At 43.8% G+C, this 24,065-nt stretch overlaps 1 protein-coding gene across 1 annotated transcript; it reads left to right on the top strand.

Moving 5' to 3' along the window:
- The first annotated feature begins 583 nt into the window (after window positions 1-583).
- Window positions 584-12,123, top strand: TALDO1 (transaldolase 1). The gene is made up of 8 exons (XM_050952932.1): window positions 584-768; window positions 6,782-6,905; window positions 7,795-7,902; window positions 8,697-8,828; window positions 9,172-9,347; window positions 9,522-9,719; window positions 10,975-11,120; window positions 11,899-12,123. The coding sequence occupies exons 1-8, from the start codon at window positions 672-674 to the stop codon at window positions 11,929-11,931; spliced, it is 1,014 nt and encodes a 337-aa protein (XP_050808889.1). The 5' UTR covers window positions 584-671; the 3' UTR covers window positions 11,932-12,123.
- Window positions 12,124-24,065: the final 11,942 nt, after the last annotated feature.

The raw sequence follows: 24,065 nt of genomic DNA on the forward strand, positions 1-24,065 counted from the left end.
GCCCCGTTGTGAAACACACAACCACGTCACCAGCCAGCCAGGTGAACCTTCCTGGTGTGGGGAAAACAGGGTTTCTGTCCGTTCCTGCTGACCAGGGCCCAGCCACAGCCCTTAACAGGTAACTTCCAGGGCAGCTACGTAACTGCTCACGCACCAGCCGCAGCCCCAGCAGACACAGTGTCACACCCGTCACTTACGGGAGGACCCACGTGACACCCTCGGGCAGAGGCCAGACCCTGGACAGCCCTGCGCGCCCTTATGACCCGCAGCCTCCTCTCCTGGGACAGGTGTAGCTCTCCTCTCGCCCCGCCCCCACAGTCCCCCCTGCCCCGTCTGATAAGGTGAACCGTCACCATCTCGTGCTCAGGAGCCTCCAGGATGTATTAACTGTCACACGCCACCTACTCACCCAATCAGATGCCTTCTTCCCTCCCCTGTCCTGATTGGCTAGTTCCCGCTCTCTTCGCTGTTGATTGGCTATTGCCTCTCCCCCCCCCACGGTCGTGAATGGCTGTCAGGGCGGGGGCGCGCGCGTCGCCGCAGGAGTCGCCCTTCGCGGGCGCCGTCTCCTCCCTCTGGCGCTACTGTTGGACGTCGGCTGCGGCGGGCGCGCGCTGGGTGGCCTTTGGCAGGTATATAAAGGGTCTCCGGGCCGGTGCCCCTGGCGGATTATGTCAGTGTCCCCCGTGAAGCGGCCGAAGATGGAGTCCGCGCTGGAGCAGCTTAAGCAGCACACCACGGTGGTGGCGGACACCGGCGACTTCCATGGTGAGATCACACCCCGCCCCCGCGAGGCATGAGGGGCCCGTTACCCCCATTAGGGCGGGGGGTGGTCCCAGTCCCCCATGGCTGATTCCTTCTCCCCCTTACAGGGGCAGTGGGCGAGCCCGCCCCCTCCTCCCCACACACCCACACGCGGGGCGGGGGGAGCCCGCAGTTCTGGCGGGCTCGGCTCTGGCGAGGGGGAGGCGTGGCGGGAAGGCGGCTGCTCCAGGGGTCTGATCGCTGGGCAGGACCTGCGCGCTCCCCGGAACCACTGGGGGCCGCCGCCCCTCCTGAGGCAGGCGGTTGGGGACCCAGTCCTTCGTCCGCGGCCGCGGGAGGGTGCGCGCCCGCTCTGTAAGGGCCAGGCCCTCCGGCTCATTCCCTCCCCCGTGTCCAGGGCAGGAGGGTGGGGCTGCCTCTGCCTCTCCCCCTACTCAGATCGTGGGTCTCAGTATGAAGTGTGGTGGGGGGTTGGGAGCGCAGCAGCAGGGCAGGGGATACCTCATGGGGGGGCGGGGTCTGGCAGGCAGGTGGAGGCCTTGCTTTGCTTTAACTGGTGCTGCCTGTAAGGGGAAGCAAGGTCCTGGTCACTTGTTACTAATAGCCCCTTCCTCGCATTGACTCCCTGTTTGGCAAAGTGTAACCATCCTATTGAGTTTGGGGGTCTTAGTGAATATGGAAATACTGGTTCACTCACCAACAGCCTCAGGTGTTAAGTGAGCGAAACATAAATGGAACACTGAACTTTCACAATGGGAGATAGCATGTAGTCAGAATGAAATATTGAGTGGGAATTAATCATTCCCTGATGGAAGGGAAGACTTAGGATAGGCTATGTCTACACTACCACTTATGTCAGCAAATATCCCACCTCCCTGAGCGACATAAATTACACCTGCATAAGTGGTAGTGTGCACGGTACTATGTCATTGAGAACTTCTACCCCTGGCATAGCTATTCTTTGGGAGTGACTTAATTATGTCACTGGGAGCAGCTACACAAGAGATCTTACAGTATAGGTACAGCAGTGCCAGTGGCAGCTCTCTAGAGTAGACATAATCTAAGTATTTTGGTCTAAATTGTAATCTACTTGGAGAACATAACCTCATAATAAAAAAACCCTCTGTTAAACTTGGCTAAGTTCTTTGCCTAAAGCTGTTTTGTCACTTGTGTGCTGTTATGAAAGACTGAAATGTCCCAGTTGCTTAATGTGTGATGGGGTGGTGAGTTTGCAGATTAAGAGAGGATAAGAGCCTTCTGCAAATTGTGGTCAGTCTTGCAGGACACAGTGGGATCCTATGGTTATATGGCAGTGCAATTTGCTAGTACAGAGAAGTTGGACTCAATGCAAGAACACAGAACAAAACTATATAAATGCATCAGGAATTGAAGACTTCACAACAGGAGAAGGGCCTTCACCACAATACCAGCCTAGTAGCAGAAATCACACATGCTTAATACTGTCTTTTCTACCCACTTCCTTTGACTCACTTGGGAAGTCAGCCTTCCTATGATCCAGATGCTTTACATGTAAAATGAGGGTAATATCTGCCTCATGCTGATAATTAGCTTTGTAAAATAATTCTGGCTCTCTGGATGGAAGGGACTGTAGAAATCCAAAGTACTAATATGAAATGGTTAGCAGTATGTGTGGGTACAGGTGTTACTGGAAATATGTGGCCTCACTGCAATAACCTGTGTACTGCTCCTATAAACAAATGTCATAAGTATGACCTACTAGCACTGACCTTTGAACTAGGATCTTGAAAAGTTGTTTGCATTATTAAAATGTAAAAACGTGGTTGTTTCAAGGTGTAAACAATTGTAGCTCTACTCTTTTAGTTACTGTTAGCAGCAGAACTCCTGAGTGCAGCTATCTTTAAATTGATACTGGAAACAAGTGAAGGGCTCTGAGCTAGCATTTATTACCATCAACAAGTAGCTAATTTTTATATGTACCATAAATCTTGTTTAAATTATCCATTTGGGAAACTAATGGCCCTAAGTACTTTTAACACCCTGATTCTGATTCAAATATTTCATTCCTGATCAAATCAGGGTTTGGTAAATTAACTGGAAATATTTCTAATTTTTTATAATAGGTTTATAAACAAGGCTTATTTTTACAAGACTGGCTGTCTTCATTTCTCTTCAGAAAGCTGTTACATTTTATTTACTTGGCTGGTTTTGATTTTTTTAATGGCTTCCTGTATAGTTTTCTCATGGTGAAACAAAACAGTGGAGAGGCAGAGAGGAGTTAATGTAAGAGGAATTTTGTTTCACTTAGCATGAAAATGAGTAAACACTCTTGTTGCTTAATTTAAAAAGGGTGGGGCTAGATTTTTTCTGTACAAGAGATCTTAAACAAATGGTTTTGCTACAGGATTTAAGGAAAACTGTATAACATAGTGTACTCAGTACACTTAAAATTGAGGATTTGCTTCACCAACTTCAGTGACATACAGATGCTCTGCCAAGACTGGACTTGTGCAAATTTGCACTTATGGAAAAAGTTCCATAAGCCAGAAATAGGATTTTCAAGTTGCGGAAATGTTTATGTAATGTACATGTATGTTTCCGACTATGCAAAATTTGAGTTATGCAATTGTTCCATTCCAGAAAACCCCCAATTTATGCAAGGCTATCTGTATATGCAGGCTTAGTTAACTTAGTCTTGAATCATGTTTTAGCTTTGTCCAAAGGTCTTTAGTAATGGGAGTCTTATATTTAGTGAATTCTATTAAGACCAAGAGTATAGTACAGTAGTTTTGGTACAGTACTTGGGTTTCACCTAAGATTCAGAAAAGTAGGGGACCAAGTAATTGGTGGAATTCAGTATTGGTGACCCAAAGTCATAAAGACAAAGTAAAAATACACTGAGTATTTTGAAGGCATTAGAGTAGGTTATACAAACCTGTTAACTCCAGATATGGGGTACTGGCTTCTGAGCATCTTAATTGACCCCAAGAGTAGGCCTTGTGTGGTAGAGGACCATAGGGCAAAAGAATATAGAAAGAGCAGCCACAGCAAGGTTCCTGCAGCATGAACTCAGTAGTGCTGAAGGTAGCTGAGAGAGCAGACTTTGCTGATGGGAATGGTTACTAAAAGTAAATAAATACGAGCAGTGAACAGTGGGTACAAATATGAGCAGGGAGCAGTAGAAGTTTAAGTGGAACAGGCTCATAACAATTTTCAGGGGAAGGCAACTACTGTGACCACAAGGATTTTAAGGGAGGATTTCTCAGGCTCTGATGGCCAGGACACAAGTCCACTCTGATCCCTGGCCAGAGGTGATCAAGAGCCACATGAGATCTTTAATTCCCCTGATATCTTGGTTTTGTCTAATTGGACAAAACTTTAATGCATGTAAAATTTTGAACCAATTTGGCTTTTTTATACAAGCCACAGTCCTCAAGGAGATGTCTAGGTGCTATGGGGACAAGGGATTAACTCTCTTGAGCCTTGGAAGTCCCAAGGAGGTAGCCAAGTCAGTCTCATAATTTTTCTTTGTACAAAAGTTAATTCTTACAATGATGCTGTGTTCTGAATCCAGATGTAACCCATATATTTTACATTAATACATGAATAATTCATGAATTAACTTGAATATCTGCTGATTTCTGAATCTTCAGCACTATCAAGTATGGCTAGTGGTGGCCATTAACAGAATGTCTAGGATCTAATGTCTGAGGGTACGGGAATTTAAAACATTGACTCTGTAGCCTTGTCAACAGATAATACGTATTTCATACTGTAGTCAGCAACAGGTGCTGAGCACAGTCTAGCTGCAAGTTTTAACCATGCACTCTAAAACCATTCTGTAGTTTGTCCTTGGCTACATTTGCGGTTAGTGCTTGGTACTGGTTCAGCTGCAGCTGTTGTTGACACCAGTCACCAGCAGTGTGTATTTTTTTTTTCCAAAGTGTAGATAAATATTTATTGCACTATATAGTAGGGAAAATTTCTGGTCTAAGGAGCAAAGGACCATTCTAGTCCTGACCATCTGTGTGCTTCCAGTGAAACATTGGGCCAAGTGCCTCTTGTCTCCATCTGCAGAAAAGCAGTGTTCCCAGCAAAAGCAAAGAACACCTGATAAATTATGAAACTTAGGCCTTGGCTACACTGACGCTTTACAGTGCTGCAACTTTCTCGCTCGGGGTGTGGAAAAAACACCCCCCCCCCCCCGAGCGCTGCAAGATACAGCGCCGTAAAGCACCAGTGTAAACAGTGCTGCAGGTCCCAGCGCTGCAGGCTAATCCCCATGAGGAAGTGGAGTACATGCAGCACTGGGAGAGCTCTCTCCCAGCGCTGGTGCTGCGGCTCCCGTGGCAGCGCTTTGAAGTTTCGAGTGTAGCCATACCCCTAGTTTCAGTCTGCTGCTCTTGTTGGTGTGGCAGTATGGGCCAGAACAGCACGTACTTATTCTTCTGCACAGTTCTCCAGCCAGTCAACATTAAACAGATTTTGTAGCAGTGAGCAGGATTCAGAATCCGCATTTAAATCTTTGCTGAAAACTTGTTCTGGAAGGCTGAAATGTAACCCCTTATTATAGGGAGCGAACTTTTGAACTCTACCTTCAATTGTGTTGACATCATAATTAGAGACTAGAAAGTGCCAAATGACACTGCTTCTATAGGTAGGGGATACTGGAAAAGTCAGTCCTTATCATATATCCAGATGACATGTCAGAAGTGTCATATGTTTGCTTGTAATCTTTAGCATAACTGAGTTGTACAGACTTCAGTAACACATGACAAGCAGTATATATGTTGCTAGAGTCCTGTAAGATACTTTACCCAGAAGTGTATTGCAAATACATAGGATGCTGAAGAGGATAAATGAGCTTTATCAGTACTTACCCATCTTGGAGTTGCATTGTGTTGTCAGATAAAGCATAGACGATGAACGTAAAACTGGAAAAAAGATAATGAAGGACCTATGTGTAAGATGAACATGTACAGAGAATCAAGATCTTTACTTAAAGGAAGCTGCTAGGAAAATGTAGCTTTCTGTACAATGTTTCTGAGCATTATCTGTAGAAATTAAGTAGAATTTTCTAAAATGAAATTTTCCTCTTGGAATGCAAAGTGTTCAGAAAAACAAATTGGTATTTTTTTCATAATTTTGACATTTTAGCTTTTTCAAGATACCTTATGTCCTCTACAGTGACCTCTGCTTATAAAGCTATTTGAGTCAAACATTGCATGCCAGACTGTTCAGCTACTCAGGCATGTTAGAACCAGACAGTGTACAGTAAAAACCACTTTGTGGTAAACATATGTCATCTGAAACAGAGGTTCTCAACCTTTTTCTTTGAGGGCCCGCCCCCCCAACATGCTATTAAACTCCATGGCCCACCTGTATTGTCATAATGGCTTTTCTGCATGTAAAAGCCAGGGACCACATTAGAGGGTAGCCAGCAGGCCAATTGCCTGGGGTTGTCATGCCCCAGGAGCCCCTGCAAAGCTACATTTCTCAGGCTTTGGCTTCAGCCTCAGGTGGTGGGGCTCAGGGCCCAGGTTTCAATCCCAGGCTTTGGCTTTCTGCCCTGTGCCCCAGTGAGTCTAATGCTTCCCCTGCTTGGCGGCCCCTGAAACCTAGTTAAGATAGATAAGTAACTTCTACAGTGTCTTGACCAATGGTTTGTTACTCTTTGGAAACAGTAGAGCTTAAGTACTAAATAAACCTTGCTTGATCTTTTCACTATAGCTTTCAGTCATCGCTTTGTACAGTGGTTCTCAAACTTTTTGTATTGGTGACCACTTTCACACAGCAAGCCTCTGAGTATGACCCCCTGAGTTTGAGACCCTCTGGTATAGACTCTCTTTTTTTGGCACCATTCCCCAGACTTGCAGGCAGCCTCTTAACTGCACCATTCCTGCCTCAAGAAAACATTTAACTCTGATACAGATTTTATTGCTTAAGAGGCATGTTAACTGATCCTACAGTAGTAGGATCATACTTGATTGGTCAGGCTGGGTAATCTGTTTTAAACTAGCAATCTTTATTTTTGTAGCAATTGATCAGTACAAGCCTCTGGATGCTACTACAAACCCATCCTTGATACTAGCTGCAGCTCAAATGCCAGCTTACCAGGAATTAGTAGAGGATGCTATTGAGTATGGAAAAAAACTTGGTGGGTAAGTAAGACCGTTAATTTAATTGGGCTTACAGTTATGACAGCTGATGCCTTATATAACTATTTGCAGTAGCAGCTATAGTGTTTGGCCTTTTCATGACCTAAGCAAACACATGAGTTTTGCTCCTAGAACTTAGTCTAGAAGACTAGCTAACAAAGTGTAGGTAAAGGGATGCAACATACACATCAGCAAAGATGTGGACAGGCTACATGTGATAGGTGTATAACCCAGTGTGAGGTTTTGTCCTCAGCACTGTAAAGACTACCCCAATGAGTAGTTTCTGGTAAACATTATGGGTATATCTACCTAGCAAAGAAAAATCCATGGCTTGCCTGTGCCAGCTGACTCTGGCTCATGGGGCTCTGGTTATGAAGTTGTTTCACTGCTGTGTAGACTTCTAGGCTCAGGGTGGAGCCCAGTAGCTCCAGGAACCTGAAAGGTGAGAGGGACTCGCAGGATCCTGAAGGCCAGTCTCCAGCCTGAGCCCAGAAGCCCACAGAACAATGAAACAGCCCTGTAGTGTGAGCTTGTTGGCTGGCACAGAGCAGTCGTGGGTGTCCAGATGCTGTGTAGACGTACCCTGTGAAGCAAAGTGAGTCTTCATTCTAATTTAGATCCCTTTTGAAGTAGCTTTGTGGGCTTGCTCAGGGAAAGCATTCCATGAATAGGTAACATCATGAAAAAGCACAGATGTTTGTGGGAGAAACAAATGGCATATGGATTCTGGTAGTATTGGTGAAGCATAGATGGGACAAAAGACCAGAGTGGATAAATAAGGAATGGGAGAATTACTCTGATTTAAAGGCTTGAACTGTATGTGGAGGGAGACAGACTTAAGATACTAGCTGCAGTCTCTCACATTTCACTAATTACATTTTCATTCTCTCAGGTCAGAAGACGAACAGGTCCAAAATGCGAGTGACAAACTTTTTGTGTTGTTTGGGGCAGAAATACTGAAGAGGATACCAGGTCGTGTGTCCACAGAAGTAGATGCAAGGTTTGGCTTTTCTGAACCAGAGCAAGATTTGTAGGCATCTTGTAACTAGGGTGTTACAAATTCAGCAGATTAGGAACAGTGAAATGTTCAGAGTTTAAATCGCTACCTTTTCTGTTTAATTGAACTGTGAAGTCACAATTTGCCTGTCTAGGTTTTTACTGCATGCTAGACACAACTAAGTATGAAATGGGGTTAATCTTCAAGGCAGTTGTAAATAGGGTTCACCTTCGACGTAGTTAAGGCACAGATCACATTCTCAATCTATCTACCATTCTTGGACTTAAAGAAATTCAGGCATCTGATTTAAACATAAGAGTTGAGTTTCTTTTCTTTGCCCTTCTCCCACCAAAATGTACAAAATGGTACACTATGGCTTTTGTTTTTAACATGCACAAGGGGTAAGGCCTGTTAACTTCCTTGATTCTTTTCTGCCTTTTCAGCATCTAAATTCTTTATGAAAATTAAAGCAATAACTTTAATTTTCCCTGAGAAACATCTTTGGTTTTGTTGAGCTCTGGGCCCACTTAATCCTAGAGAATCTGTTACAATTTGGGTCACTAACTACAGCCCCAAATAGAAAAGCTATTTATTGGGACTTAAATTTAAATACAGGAGGCAGGATAGTTCTTCTGGTTATTATGGCTAAATTAGAGACACTGATAGCCACTGTTACTCCATGTGAGAGCATGCATCATTGTCTACCATTATCTGTTGGTGGAAGCTAGAAAAAGATGGATCTGGGATAGACACAAGATGATGAATGTTTGACTTGAATCAATGTCTTTGTTTCAAAGGTTGTCCTTTGATAAGGAAGGAATGATTAAGAGAGCTAAGCGCCTCATTGACCTTTATAAGGAAGCAGGAATTGGTAAAGATCGCATTCTCATAAAACTGTCATCAACGTGGGAGGGGATTCAGGCAGGCAAGTAAGTGTCTATAGCTGGCATTTAGTTTTAATTTATATAATGCTTCTAATGGCTGGTCCATAAAAATTTTAAAAAATCCTATCAGTGTGACTGTTTTGAGAACCATGCACCAGTAAATTCAGTTAGTGGGGTTAAATCTAACATGAGCAAGACTTTTTTTATTCATGGAACAAATATGCTCATTCTAGTACTAGATCATTGCTTTTGAGCTCAATAACATGTTATAGTTCAGTAATTAACTAGTGACATTTAACTTTATGAAGTTATTAAACTAATTTGATTGTAGATAGAATGGAGTCTGTCCTCCCCCTCCATTCAAAGGTGACCCTTTTTTTTTTTGCAGGGTTCTGGAAGAGGAGTATGGGATCCATTGCAACATGACTTTACTCTTCTCCTTTGCTCAGGCAGTGGCCTGTGCTGAAGCTGGGGTCACCCTAATTTCCCCCTTTGTAGGGCGTATCCTGGATTGGCATGTTGCAAACACAGACAAGAAGACTTTTGAGCCCTCAGAGGACCCAGGTAAGCTTGCCTCTGAATGTAATTGGGGAAAATTCACTACAAGTTACTTTTTAAATCTTCTCTTACGAATGCTCCTCTAGAAAACACAGTATTGGGTACTAAAACTTCTCTGATTTAAGAATCTTTGCATTTTAAAACTTATTGTCTTGAAAATCACCAGTGTTTTCTTCATAGGGGTGAAGAGTGTCACTAAAATCTATAATTACTACAAAAAGTTTGGCTACAAAACTATTGTGATGGGTGCTTCATTCCGAAACACTGGGGAGATTAAAGCACTGACAGGCTGTGACTATCTTACCATTTCACCTAAGCTTCTGGGAGAGCTCAGTAAAGAGAACACCAAGCTAACTCCCACACTCAGTGCTAAAGATGGTAAGTCAGTTTTCTTTCCTTGTATAATACAGACTTGTTCCATAATCCCAAGACTCCTCTTTACTACTGAACATAGCTGATATATGGAAGAAGCCAGCTTTGGTAAGTGGTAGTGCATAACTTCAGCTTAAACTTAATGTTTCTTGCCTCCATCCAAACACTTTTAAAGGGGTAAGACTTGGCTCATCTACAGTAACTGCCTTGTACTGTCTTCATGACCACCATGGCTATCAGCAGTCCTTGTGGCACTGCTGTTGAGGGAATCAAGGCTTTTCCATACCTTTTTGATCTAGTATGTAGCCATTTATATTCAGTTTACTTAATATCTTGGGTCCTTTTGCATGCATTAGCCAGTAACTACCCCAGATTAAAGTCAAGATGTCTGATTCAGTTTAAACAGTGATACTTCAATTTAAAAAAAAAATTGGGGTGGGAGGGAGAAACCACCTCTAATTTGTATCCTGGGACTTGAAGGATTTTGTAAAATCCTTCCAGCAAGAAACTAACACTAATTTTGCAAGAATGGAGTTCATCTGAAGGACTTCAGGTAAGGCTAGAAAAGATCATACCCCTATACAACAGTCAACATTTGAAACCCAGAGTTTTTAAAAACCAGTCTCTTGAAATGGTACTAAAGTGTTGCAGCTTACTTGGTTTAGCAATGTTTTGCTGTGGTGGTTCTTGCATGTGGTCCTGGTAGCTGTACCACTCATTTTTCCTTCCTCTTAGCTTTATAAACAAATAGTAAATTACAAAATTCAGACTGGGAATTGTGCACAGCTGCAATCATGAGCTCTATTAAAGGCTCTAAGCAGTGGGCAGGCTTGTTATCAATTGAGCTTTTTGTTAGGCATCTGCTGAATAATTGGAACCAATTGTTTGCTTGAGTCCTTGCTCACGCCCACAGTGTCTTGTGTAACATTTTTGTACTGTGGGCTGAAAGTTTAGTGCCACTAGGAGCCAGATACAAACATGAGAAACAAATGCCCTAGCCTAAAATTTAGACTAGCAGGATAACTTCCCTTAAGATAAGAATTCAGAAACAACAATATCTGATTTACTCCCCAAAATGTGTCTCAGACAACCTGACAACCTTGTCAGCAGTGTGTGTGGGGAGGGGGAGGAGAATTTCAAACTTCAGCTAAGGGGGGACTACATCAGGGAGTTTAAGGAACATTTATTTTTGGATAGCAATCTTGTATTTGAATGAAGGATTTTGCCTTTTGAGATTGTTACAACTCCCTTTTTTGTATAGCTCAGACATCTAACCTTGAGAAGATTCACATGGATGAGAAGACATTCCGCTGGGAACATAATGAAGACCAAATGGCTGTGGAGAAATTATCAGATGGGATCAGGAAATTTGCTGCTGATGCAGTTAAATTGGAGAGAATGTTGAAGGTAATTCAGCATAGAATTCAACAATTTATATGCCCCTTTTCCAGACCTTTCAGAATGACACCAGCTGACCCACAAGTGAAATGTGGTGCTGTCTTTATTCTTAAAACAGTGTTTGTTATATACAAATTGTGATAAGTATTGTCACCATTCCTATGTGCAAAGATGGTTTGCTGCCTAGATAGCATATGAAACACATACATTGGAATGAGAATACCCAGTATATGTAATTGTCTTGTTGTTCTTCCTGTGAGCACTGACTAATGCAAGATGTAAACAAACATGAATGTTATCCCAAGTGCCCAGCAGTATTTAGACTGCACTACGGCTAGATGAGTCAGCAGGTGACATTCTGAGGAGTTTGTATGGCTGTCAGAAATTCCTGACATAGAATCTGAAAATTAAGTTTCTGCCTCAAATCAGTAATATTCTATATCAGTATTGGTGTCTGAGGTACACTAAAATGCAGTACTTCCATAGTGATTAAGTGTAACTTTGGCAGTAAAACACTTATGATTTACAGGATGCATAGGGGAAAATGTTGACTAAGGTCCATTTTTATATAGTCTCAACTATTTTAAAATACCAGTTGAAATAATTAGGTGAATTTAATAGCATCTTGACTTAATCTGCATGTATATTTTCATAGCAGTTGTAGACACTGCTAATGTTGACTGCATAATTACTATTGTGCTGGCTTAGTCTAGTGTCAAAGCACTACAGTTTCCAGACTTATCTAGGACTATTGGAAATTTTAACTGAAGATTATTCTTTTTCCTAGGAACGAATGTTCAGTACTAAAAATGGAAAGTAGAGAAACGAAAATTCCTGCTGTATTGTGGAGACTGAGTGGAATTATTAAAAATGGATATACAAATATCTGTATGTAAAGTCTTATGCTTTGTATGGAGAGTTCTGTATTCCATGCTTTTATCAATTCGCAAAGGGACAAGACTTTCAATATGTAGCAATTTTGGCAATGTATTAAAATACTTTATGTAATGAATTTCACTGTTGTACACTTATTTAGATCAATATTTACATTGCTGTACTCCTTGCTGCTGCTTTTCAACTTAAGCCACTCACTTTCACTAGAATTCTCAGCAAGTAGCTAACAATTTTTAAACCCTTAAATGTACCTCCCAGAGGATCCTAGGGAAACAAGTATTTTATCCTTGAAGTACTTACACAGCCTTCAAAATCACAGTATGTATGAGTGCCTTTCCAGTACAATAACTAATCAAACTTACTGCCCCAGGCTAGGAAGATCTATTAAGTTTTAAAGATCAAACACATACTCAATAGATTTTCAGTAAGATCATGAATTGTTTTTGTATCATTCTGGAAGTGGGGTGAAATTGTCACTTGTAGCTGGGTTTCCTGAATCCCAGTCCAGCAGCCTGTCCAAATACCTCTTATTGTAAGTGGACTTAAAGAAACAAACCAAGAGATGTACTCTTAGAACATGTGGCTGTGAAAGTAAGCATGGAATAGCAGCTTCAGAATTATGTAGAAGCTGAGCCTCTAGGTTTTCCTCACTCCTTCCACTGAAAATGACAGTTACACTCAACTACTGATCTAAAAGCACTTAGAAGTATAAGGTAACAGTTCTGAGGTGCTACCCCATTCTATAGCTGAAGAATAGGGTTAAGACTCACTCAGACCTAAATGAATTAGCAGAGCTAGGTATAGAAGCAGTAAGAGCAAGTATTTTATTCCTTGGGGGTATTTTGAGACTGCCAGTTTTCCATTGCACTGTGTACATGCCCTAGCTCTAGCAAACATTTGAGGCAGCCTGTGCAGTTGTCCTGGCCCTGTATAATGCAGGGCCTAAACATCTGCACTCCTGTGGTGGTATCTCAGACCTTTCCCCACTTGCTGTTAAGAAATCTTACATAGCAATTCAGTAAAGCCACTGATATTTGCAGTTGACTCTAATCATTACCTCACCCCCTTTCCTTATGTATTGGACTAATTACTGTCACTCAGACAAGCTTTTTAGCTGACACAGAGCTCTGATTTACCCCAGTAAGGCACTAGAAGCCTGCAGAAAGAGAGCAGGCATTTTATGGTACAAAGCAGTGAAAGTCAGTTAAATCGAAGTTGCAAGCTTGACTTCTGCTGCTCCAGTACAAGTATTCTAGCACAAATGTTTAGTCCCACTCTACCACTTTACCTCTGTCTAATTTTTGGTCAGTTATCAGAATCAGTCCATGCTGCGTACAGCTTAAAATATTTAAAAGCTTTTTATAAGTACACAGAAACCTTGACTTGACACTCAAAATCCATGCAACTCTAAACAATCAAGATAGGCCCCCAAAGCTGCTGAAATTATTCAAACACCACTCCAACCTGCTCATTTTACAGCTTTCTATTAACTTGAAATTCTGGAACAAACTACTTCATTGCTATTGCATAATGAGTGAACAGTTCCAACTACTCCATCTCAGTAAGGTTCCTTTTTCCATTTTGAACAGCTCCCTGTTATTTCCTCTCCTTCCACAAAAATGAAGCCATTATAGAAGAGCATTACTCCCATTCTTCTAAAGAAAGGGCTGTTCCTACTACAACACTTGTTAAACTCTTGTTTTCTCTGCAGAATGCTCAGTGGAGCTCAATCAGTGCTTAACACCTGTCCTTTTTGCTGTATTTTTCTCTTCTGGTTCATAATTAAATCTGCCTCCTGCCTTACTAGTTTATAGGGGTCCAGTTATGTCAGGAGGATGTGGCCCTAGGTTAACTGTTCCCTGATTAAACTGATAACACAGTAAATTGTATTTGAACTTTCAGCCTCCCAAGAAGCAGCACTAAACTTGTATGTCAAGAACATTCTGCTCTGTTATACCCATGCATTCACATTGAACAGTACAAGGGGGAAAAAAACCAATGAGTAACAGGACTAGTCATTGTTGTCATTAGGTGACTGTGCAAAAGGTTGACAACCTAATTTAGCTAAGGCCAGAGCAGGGAATGCTCCTCTTATGTTGGTGTTAGCACAATTCTGCTAGAGAAGAAAATGCTCAGGCACCCCTAACAGCACAAGACATGCAAGGGCCCAAATTTTTCCACTGACTGTGTACATGTAACTCACTAACTTCACTGGGCCTTATCTGCATTCAGGTGCTAGCACTATGGACAAAGAAGGCTGACTGGTAATTTCCTTGCATTCTGTAATTCAGCCACACTCAGAATCCTAGAGCCTTTGCTGATCTCCATTAATGTTTTTAGAGGCAGCTCCAATTCCCATTGAGACTTAATAGTAAGACTCCCATTAACTTATATGAATTAGTTTGGGTGCAGAGAATGGGTACTCAACTTCAAGTGCACCTGTGTCTTTGATCAGAGACTTTGCAGTAAGCAGTGGCTGCTCAGCCTAGGTGTCCACATGCCTATACTGAGGATATATAGAGCTGCATGGAAAAATTGCATTCCTTCTCAGCCACCCTTCAGCATGAGATGAAGGATTGAGTATCCCAGCTTTATTCTAGGCATAGTTAAGCTTGCCTTGCTGTATCTTTTCTGTGGATAAATAGGTCAAAAGCCAACACCTTAAAAAGAGAAAAACCAAGCCCCTGAAAGGCAAAATCCTACTGCTTTTCCCAACTGAAGGCTTAGCTAAGCTTTTAAAGGAGAGTTTGCAAACTGCTTGTACTTAAACATTAAAAATACATTTAGGACTCTTATCATGCAGGCCTTAGGTTTGCAGGTTGTACTTTGAGAATCAGGGCAGTCCCATAGATTTCAGAATGGCAGACACCTGCAAGCAAGAGCCAAGGCCCAGGAATTTAGCTCTCCCACAGGACAGTAAGCAACAAGCTTCCCAAGCCCCAGAACTATTGCCATTCTCTACCAAAGCCACTCCCCTCCCTTGGATGACCTTGGGCAAGCCACTTAGGTTTTATGCAGGACACAAAAATTATTTTTCTGTCTGGTCTCTTCAGAACATGAGCTCCTTGGGGTAGGGTCCACCTTTTTGTTGTGTGTCTGTAGAGAACCTAGCTAGCTCAATAGGGTCCTGGTCCATAACTCAGGCTCCTGAACACTACCACAATACACCACTAGAAATACTTCCAGAGATGTGCGTCACTGCAACAAGGTCTTTCAAAGAAAATAGGACAATGAGGTTTTCCTCTGAGTCAAGACACACAACTTTCAGGCCTTTTGTGAACCAGCCCACAGTTCCAGAGGCACCAAGCTTGAACTAACTGCCTACCAAAGCCAGGGCAGGTCATGTAAAAAAGTAGACAACTTTCTGAGAGCTAGCACAGGTTTTAGGCATCTGCAAACCTATGGAGTTTATCCTCTGCTAAAAAGTGAGCTGAACCTAAATTATAGTGAGGGAGAATCTTCAGAAAACAAATCAGTAGGTTCCTGCTTTTGATGTAGTTCCTTCATCAAGTGGTTTTTTTACTTCAGTTCTAGAATATACATTGAGGGAGTAATGCTCAGTTCCTACTAAGCTACTTTGTAAACTCTGAAATGTTTTTATTTAATTTATATAGATAGATAGATATAGGGGAGGGATAGCTCAGTGGTTTGAGCATTGGCCTGCTAAAACCAGGGTTGTGAGTTTAATCCTTGAGGGGGCCACTTAGGGATCTGGGCAAATATCTGCCTGGGGATTGGTTCTGTTTTGAGCAGGGGGTTGGACTAGATGACCTCCTAAGGTTCCTTTCAACCCTGATATTCTATGATTCTAAAACACATAGCCTTAGGCCACATGATAAATGAGGTACACAGTACATTATGACTTCTTCCAACAAGAGACAGAGGCCTTTGTTCACACACAATGCTCAGCAAAGCTGAGGATTTGGCCACAGATTTTTAAAAGCTAGATGTGAGCAAATACACAATCATAGTTGTGCTTTTCCTCTTGCTTCCTCCTGAGAGCCACCAGTGTTTGCTGTGAGGGTCTTATTTACATAAAGCAAAGCAGTGGCAATACACACCATTAGTAGCAAACCAGGAATCCCATGCTATTGGGGGGGGGGGAGGTTTAGAGTTTGGGAGCACTGGTTTAAGGACTTGACAATATGGTGCTGTTATTCCTTCATGTACCTTCTACAAACCTAAACAATGCAAACTAATGGCACCACAGCAGTAAGAAATCATTGGTTCCTACCAGTGGGCACAGTGGTACACTATCACAATGCAATCTGACCTGCCTTAACACCCTTGAACGCAGTGGGAGGTTTGGGTATGGAAGGCATACAGGGTAAGGCCTTCTTGTTACCTCTAAAGTCACTAAGGATGGAGACACTGCTACACTGGAAGAGACCATTCATCCAGCTAATCTAGTATCCTGTCTCCAGTAATGTTTTTTAGAGAAAGTCTATAAAGCACATGGACATTTTTCCAAAAGAAGGAAGAGTTCCCTTCCGAGCACTCCACAAGTTACTTCCTCTGGAGGGGAGAGAGCTATTCATGCTCATAAAACAGGGTAATCCATCTCTGAACCTAGCTCACCATGGGCTTGATCCAAATCCCACTGATGTTAACAGGAATCATACCATTGATTACACTGAGCTGGGAATCAGGCCCTGTTTGATGTTCCTGTGCCAGTGGATTCCACAGGTTACTTATATGGTTTTAAAGAAATGTATCAATGAATTTAAAATGGGATTGAGCCCTGGGGCCTGACAACGGAAGAGGTACAGCATAAACAACTGCAGTGCAAGTTTCCTGGCCCTGCCCCAACAATGCATTTCATCTTTGACCATCTTGAGACACAAAATGGTAGTTCTTTCTCCACATCCACCCCATTCTTTGGTTCTCTGCTGCCTGGACCAGCTAGCATCATGGTTTGTGTGACACCTTACCATCGAGAACAGGATTAAAATCACTAATGTGTTTCATCTAGACCAGAGTCATCATGTAGGAACATTTGGTCATTGTCAAACTGGTCGGGAGAGAAACCCCGTTACCCATAAGCTTTAGCACTCCAGTCCCCTCCCTCTTTCTTCCCTGTTCACAGTGTATTGCATTTCTATTTCATTGACCGTCCTTGCATTGTAGGACAGGGTAAACAGGAGCACTGAATGGCCTTGGTAACATTCCCTGGGCTCAGCTGGTCAAAACTGGTAGAACTCCGTTGAAGTTAATGTAGTGATTACAATTTAAACTTGCTGAATATTGGGCTTGTTTATCAAATCACATGCAGCTCTTCAGAATGAGAAGGGTTAAGGTCATTGTAAAGTAGGATAGAGGGATTCACATGGACATGACTAAGCCCTTCTTTCAAATAGAAATAGACATTGAACAGAAAAATCTCAGGTGACAGATCTGACCTGCAGCCTGCAGATAGATTGCTGCAGTCCTTTCAAACAGAGTGAGGAATGTTTTTTCCATTACAAGTAATTTAGCTTTTGCAAAGTCACTGTATCATATGTTGGGCAATCAAATGATCATGACAGCTAACCCCTTACATGCCTGTTACGAAGCTAAACATGAGCTGTGATGTTTGGCCTTAGAGTCACATTTCCAGCTTCTGGGTTGGGCTAATCTCTAGTCAATTCTTTTCTTTTTCCCTACCAAACTCCAGGCCCTCTTCTACTATTGTGGATTTCTGGAAGCTGCTCTCAGATTTGCTATATACTTATTCCAGTGTACCATGTGTACTGTGGAATTGGCACTGTATGGAAATAAACACCATGGATTGTGTCCTCTCTCTGCCTCCTCCCGCCTTTACAGTACCAGGACACGTGAAAGCCACCGCTGCATGAGCTACATCCATCATACAGCTCATACACAAAAATCTTTAGCCTGCCTTTTGATAATGACCATAGACAGTGCTAGGACTCTTCTGTTGAGCCGTGGTGCACCATGGGGGTGTCTGGATCATCTCTCATTTACAATTAAACAAAATCATAAGTTGAGCTTGGCTGGCATCCAGTCTCCTTTCCTCACTTCCCAGAGCTGCGTGCACTGCCTCTGCTCCAATCAGAACTCAAAAGCCTCCATGTGCTGGAGCTCAGCTCGAGCCCTTAAATAGCTCTTTAATAAGGAAACAGCTGTTAAGGTCCATGGATCAGAGAGGCTGCCATAAGCTCACCTGCCAGACCCCTTTCTCTCCTTTTGTTGTCACAACAGTGGTGCACTTCACCAGAGTCTCTTGGTCCCTGTTGTTTTCATCTGGAAGTTGTATGCTCAATATCTCTGGCCAGCACACAAACAGCACAGAGCATGGAGATTCTGGGAAGGTCTGAGTCCTTTTCCCTCTGGATAACTGTGCTGTCCTTTGGAAGGGTTCTCTCTGTGGATTTCTCTTACCTGGGATCCTCCCTGAGCCTGCAGTCCTCCTTCCAGGAGAACACAACACAGGTGGGTTCCTTCTCATTTAGTGCATTTTGCATCTTTTGTTACTAAACAAAAACCCAGTTGGGGTTCCTGGGACTTTATTCTATAATGTTACTATTTAACTGGCTGCCTAATCAAACCCTGTGTTTTGCTGGTACATAGAGCTTTAGGGTGGGATTTTCAAGAGCACTCAAAATGTCTTAGGAGCTCAAGTTCCATTGAGATTTCATCCCCTTTGATACATATTACCAGGGGCTGGATTTCAAAAACCCCATCCATAATTGTAATCAGTTATGCAGTGAATACTGTGCAACAAAGTATGTAACGCCAGGTGATGTCTTCCATTCCCAGAGCACAGGTGGCAGAAGCAGGCTGCATACCTGGTAAGGTTGCAGTTTTTATGCAAATGATGTAATAGATTTAAAAGACCCTGCCCAGGGAAGATTAATTACAGAGCTGCACTGTGCTGCTCCCACAGCTCTGAAGCTTTTTCAGTTGGAAGAATATAGCAACTACTCAGGAATCCAGACTCAAGAGTCTCCCAGCCCATCTGGGCTGACCATATGAGGAAACAGAAACTCAAGGAGAACCCTCTGCTTCTGGCGCCCAACCCCAGAGCACAGACTGGCTGGGCTGGGGTGCTGACACCACAATGTAGTGCTGTGATGTAATGATCACTGTGTCACAGCAGGGCTCAAATCAGCTTTGATGACTTTTGCAGCTAGATCCAGAATTTAACCAAGTTCTCCCAGCCCTAAAAAGGAGCATGTGGATTAGGTCCCATCTTCCCAGGGTTATCTCACACAGCCCTGGCCTGCCCCAGTTTGTCTTTAGCCAGCTCTCATTACTTCAGGCTTCTTCTATTTAGCAGGTGGAGTCTTCATCTTCTTTATTTACCCATCAGTCTAGTTACTGATCCTAAAGGAGTCCCTCTGTTCCACTTCTACACCTTGTCTTATGCTCTTGTACTGTGCTGTTTACAGGAAAAAAAATCCATTATCCACATGGCTCACCTCAACCCTCCAGAATTTCACCCAGTTGCCAGTACTGAGCAGTGTGCACACCCACGTCACATAAGCTCCTAGAAAGATCAATTTGGGAACAGGATGGAAGCATTCCTGACTGATTGATATTCTCATGGGTGTTTGTTTAGTCTCTTCTTCCAGTCTGGAAGATACAAAGCCATCATCTTGGCTGTGTTACAGGGCTCGCAAGAGCAGGAGGTGTCATTTTAAAGCAGAAGACAGCTGAACAGCAAAACTATTTAAGAGTTACAAGCTCTTGGCCAGGTGTAACTGGGTCTCGGTGAAGCAAAGCTGTTTTCCAGCAGTTGAGCATCCAGCCCTATGTTTTAAATAGTGCAGGGCTCTGTCGCATCTCCTGCTGCAGTGTGTATATTAACTGATGCCCGAGCTTATGAAGCACAGAAATCAAGAGAAACCACATTACGCATGAAGCACCAGTGAATATACTGGACCAGATCCTCATCTGGTGTATGTCAGAATAGCTCTATTGAAATCAATGGGAGTTAGGTACCTAAATATCTTTGAGGATCTGGGCTTCGGTGCCCACTGGGCTGTGGAGGGGATGGGGTAAGTGTGTGACCAGAGGGGATTATTCATAGTTGGAGGATGATTTTGCAGAACATGTAAAAGCAGCAAAGAATCCTGTGGCACCTTATAGACTAACAGACGTTTTGGAGCATGAGCTTTCGTGGGTGAATACCCACTTCCTCAGATGCATGTAATGGAAATATCCAGGGGCAGGGATATATATGTGTGCTAGCAAGCAAGCAAGAGATAACGAGGTCAGTTCAATCAGGGAGGATGAGGCCCTGTTCTAGCAGTTGAGGTGTGAAAACCAAGAGAGGAGAAACTGGTTGCCAATTACAGAACCAGTTTCTCCTCTCTTGGTTTTCACACCTCAACTGCTAGAACAGGGCCTCATCTTCCCTGATTGAACTGACCTCGTTATCTCTTGCTTGCTTGCTAGCACACATATATATCCCTGCCCCTGGATATTTCCATTACATGCATCTGAGGAAGTGGGTATTCACCCACGAAAGCTGATGCTCCAAAACGTCTGTTAGTCTATAAGGTGCCACAGGATTCTTTGCTGCTTTTACAGATCCAGACTAACACGGCTACCCTCTGATACTTTGCAGAACATGTATCAACTTTTCCAGTAGCACATGGCATGACTTTAAAGCAGTGATCCCCAAACTTTTGAGGGTCACACCCCCCTCACCCCTGTCCACGCACCCTCCCACCCGTAGGAGCTGAGGCCAGAAATGAGGCCACAGCTTGGGGGAGGGGAAGATACAGACAGGGGCAAGGGGGCTGAGGCTGAGTCTGGGGTTGGCAGCTGGGCCTGCGGCCAGGTGTGGCTCTGCTCCCAACCTTTCCCCCAGCCTCAGCCCCGGGCCGGGAATGGCGCTGCAGCCAGCGGCCATGGCTGGCACAGAACTGAAAGCGGAGCCACACGGAGACTGGGGACTGGGCCAGGCGCAGAGCTGGGAGCACAGCCGGGGGAGGGACCAGAGCAGAGCTGGGGGTGGGGAAGGGCTGAGTGATGCTCCTTCCCTGCTGCGCCCCCGCCAGACAGTCCTCCGTGCCCCCTGGGGGGCCATGCCCCACTTTGGGGACCTCTGCTTTAAAGACATCTCATGAACATTTGACTGTTCAGTGTGCGCCTGATCTCTAAAAGGTAGAAGCCCATTTGCCTGGGCAACTGCATTTGCTAGCACAAGTACCACAAGTGCACTCATGAACTGGGCACCAGCCAGTGCCAACAACCAGATGGGCATCTTGCAGGCAAATGCATGTGTGTTTACCCCATCTGCAACCAGTTACTGTATTTGCACATGCCAGTCTCTGCCCTCTGGCTTAGAAAATTCAGCCCTGAATCTACAACCTGCTGCTAACCAAAACTCAGCTACAGCAGATCTCTGAATTTATAGCTGGCTAACTTCACATAGGGCAGGGATCCCGCTCCCCACTCTGCAAATATTCCTCCGAGATTGGAAGTGAAGGAATGAAGTGCTGTAAGAGTCTCTTATGCTGTCAGGGGATGCTTTATTAATTGTTCACATGCCATTGCCAGGTACTTTTATATTACCAAAGGATTGCTTCTCCGTGTTCCAGTACCGAAGATTGGATTTGCAGGGCTGTGAACTGCACTTCCAGGGTCCCTTCCACAGGTTTACAGAACTCCACAGCCCTGTGCCAGCTAGAGGGAGAGGCGGCTATCTTCCCCGCTTCCCCTGGATCCTTCCCCATGAGGTAAGGTGGGTGGTGTGTGTTAACGTTTTCGGTGAATGTAGCACTGGTGAAAAGTGCTTGGCTGACAGGTACAGAGCATGGCAGGGCCAGCTGCCCACACACTGCCCCACCAGCATGCCTCAGCCAGACCTTCAGGCAAGCCTTTGAGGGTTGGAAAAGCCAAATCCAGCCGTTCGCTTCTCTGCTCAGATTGGGGTGGGTAGGTGGGTTTGTGATGCGAGCCAGGAACAGCCTTTGCCTTACTTGCTGAAGATGTGGGGAGAGATAGCCACATCAGAGCTATTGTTTGGGCAGCAAGCCTGAAGTATTGTCCCAAACTGATGCGTCAGTAGAAGAGGTTTTGGAACAAACTGATAAATTAAACAGTGACCAGGACCAGATGGTATTCACCCAAGAGTTCTGAAGGAACTCGGATATGAAATTGCAGAACTACTAACTGTGGTATGTAACTTAAATCAGCCTCTGTACCAGATGTTTGGAGTATAGCTAATGTAACACCAATTTTTAAAAAAGGGTCCAAAGGAGATCTTGACAATTACAGGCCAGTAAGCCTAACTTTAGTATCAGGCAAATTGATTGAAACTATACCACAGAACGGAATTATCAGACAAATACATGAACATGATATGTTGAGGGAAGAGTAATGTGGCTTTTGTAAAGGGAAATCATGCCTCACTAATCTATTAGAATTTTTGAAGGAGTCAAAAAGCACATGGATAAGGGTGATCCAGTTGATATAGTGTATCTGGATTTTCAGAAAACCTTTGAAAAGGTCCCTCACCAAAGGCTCTTAAGGAAACTAAGTAGCCATGTGATAAGAGGGAAGGTCCTCTTATGGATCAGTAACTGGTTGAAAGACTGGAAACAAAGGAAAGGAATAAATGGAGAGGTGAACAGCATGGACCCCCCAGGATCTGCGCTGTTCAACATATTAATTAATGATCTGAAAAAGAGGGTCAATGGTGAAGTGGAAAAATTTGCAGATGATGCAAAATTTTTCAAGATAGTGAAATTCAGAGCACACTTTGAGGCGTTACAGAGGGATCTCATACAACTGGGTTTCCAGACAACAACATAGCAAATGAAATTCAGCATTGAAAAGTGCAAAGTAATGAACATTGGAAAAAATAATCCCAACGGTGAACTGCAGCTACTGGGAGCTGCAGGTGACCATGCCTGTGGATGGTCAATGTAAACAGTGTCTCGTGGCCTACCAGTGGATTACTCTGACGGGCTGCAGGTTGCCCACCACTGCTGCAGATAGTTCTCTGAAAACTTCCACTCAATGCATAGCAGCAGTAGTCAAAAAGGCAAACAATATGGCAGGAACTATTAGAAGGGGGTAGAAAATAAGACAAAAATATAATGCCACTATATAAATCCGTGGAGCCCAAAGCCCACATCTTGAATACTGTGTCCAGAGCTGGTTGGCCCACCTCAGAAGGATATAGTGGAACTAGAAAAGGTTCAGCGAAGGGCAACAAAGATGATCAAGGGTATGGAATCACTCCCTCAGTCTCTCCTGTTGAAGCCATTTGGAGCAGAGGACTGGATTGTGCATTTCCCATGTCGCAGGTGAGTGCTCTGATCAGCAGGCTACAAAGGCCTTCTCATGCTTGGTCTCTCTCTCTCTGTGTGGTCCAATCAGTTTGTCACTCAGTGGAACAGCTTCAACAGAAGTGGTCAAGAGAGGCTATATCAGAATATCTTGTAGCTCAGAGGTTAGAGCACTTGCCTGAGAGGTGGGAGATGTGTTCAAATCCCTTGTCCCCCTGAGGCAGAGGGGAGACTTGAAATGGGGGTCTCTCATATCCCAAGTGAATGCCTTAACGGCTGGGCTAAAAGTTACAAGGGAAGGCCTCCCCTGAACCCACTGCACCTGTCTGGCTTCTTGCAAAAAGAGGCCCCTATCTCCAAGTGAGGGTTTGCAGCTGAGAATCCCAAGCAGAGGGAGGTGCCTCTCGCAGCCAAAACTTGAGTACCTATCTCCGTGACAGGGACAGGGTTTAGCACTCTTCCCACTGGTTATCTTAGGTGCCCTCTTTTGTGAATTGCAGTTATTTTCCACAAGCTTAAAAGTTTGGCATGGCAACTCTGAGCATCACCACATCTCAGTGTCTTTGAGTCTAGACCCTGCTCTCTCCATTCCTCAGTTCCTCACCAGTTAAATGGAATTGATAATACTCCCTTTCTCCCACTGTCTGTCTTCCCTATTTAAATGGTAAACCCTTCTCCTACTAGGTGTATGTACAGAGCCAAGCACAACGGGGCTCTGATTTCAGCTGGGGCCTGCAAGTGCTATTGTAATACAAAACAGCAGTGCCCAGCATTCTGCTACAGTGATATCAAGCAATATGCCCCTCCCTCCTTC

Source organism: Gopherus flavomarginatus, chromosome 5 (genome assembly GCF_025201925.1).
Source record: "Gopherus flavomarginatus isolate rGopFla2 chromosome 5, rGopFla2.mat.asm, whole genome shotgun sequence".
Taxonomy (NCBI): Eukaryota; Metazoa; Chordata; order Testudines; family Testudinidae; genus Gopherus; species Gopherus flavomarginatus.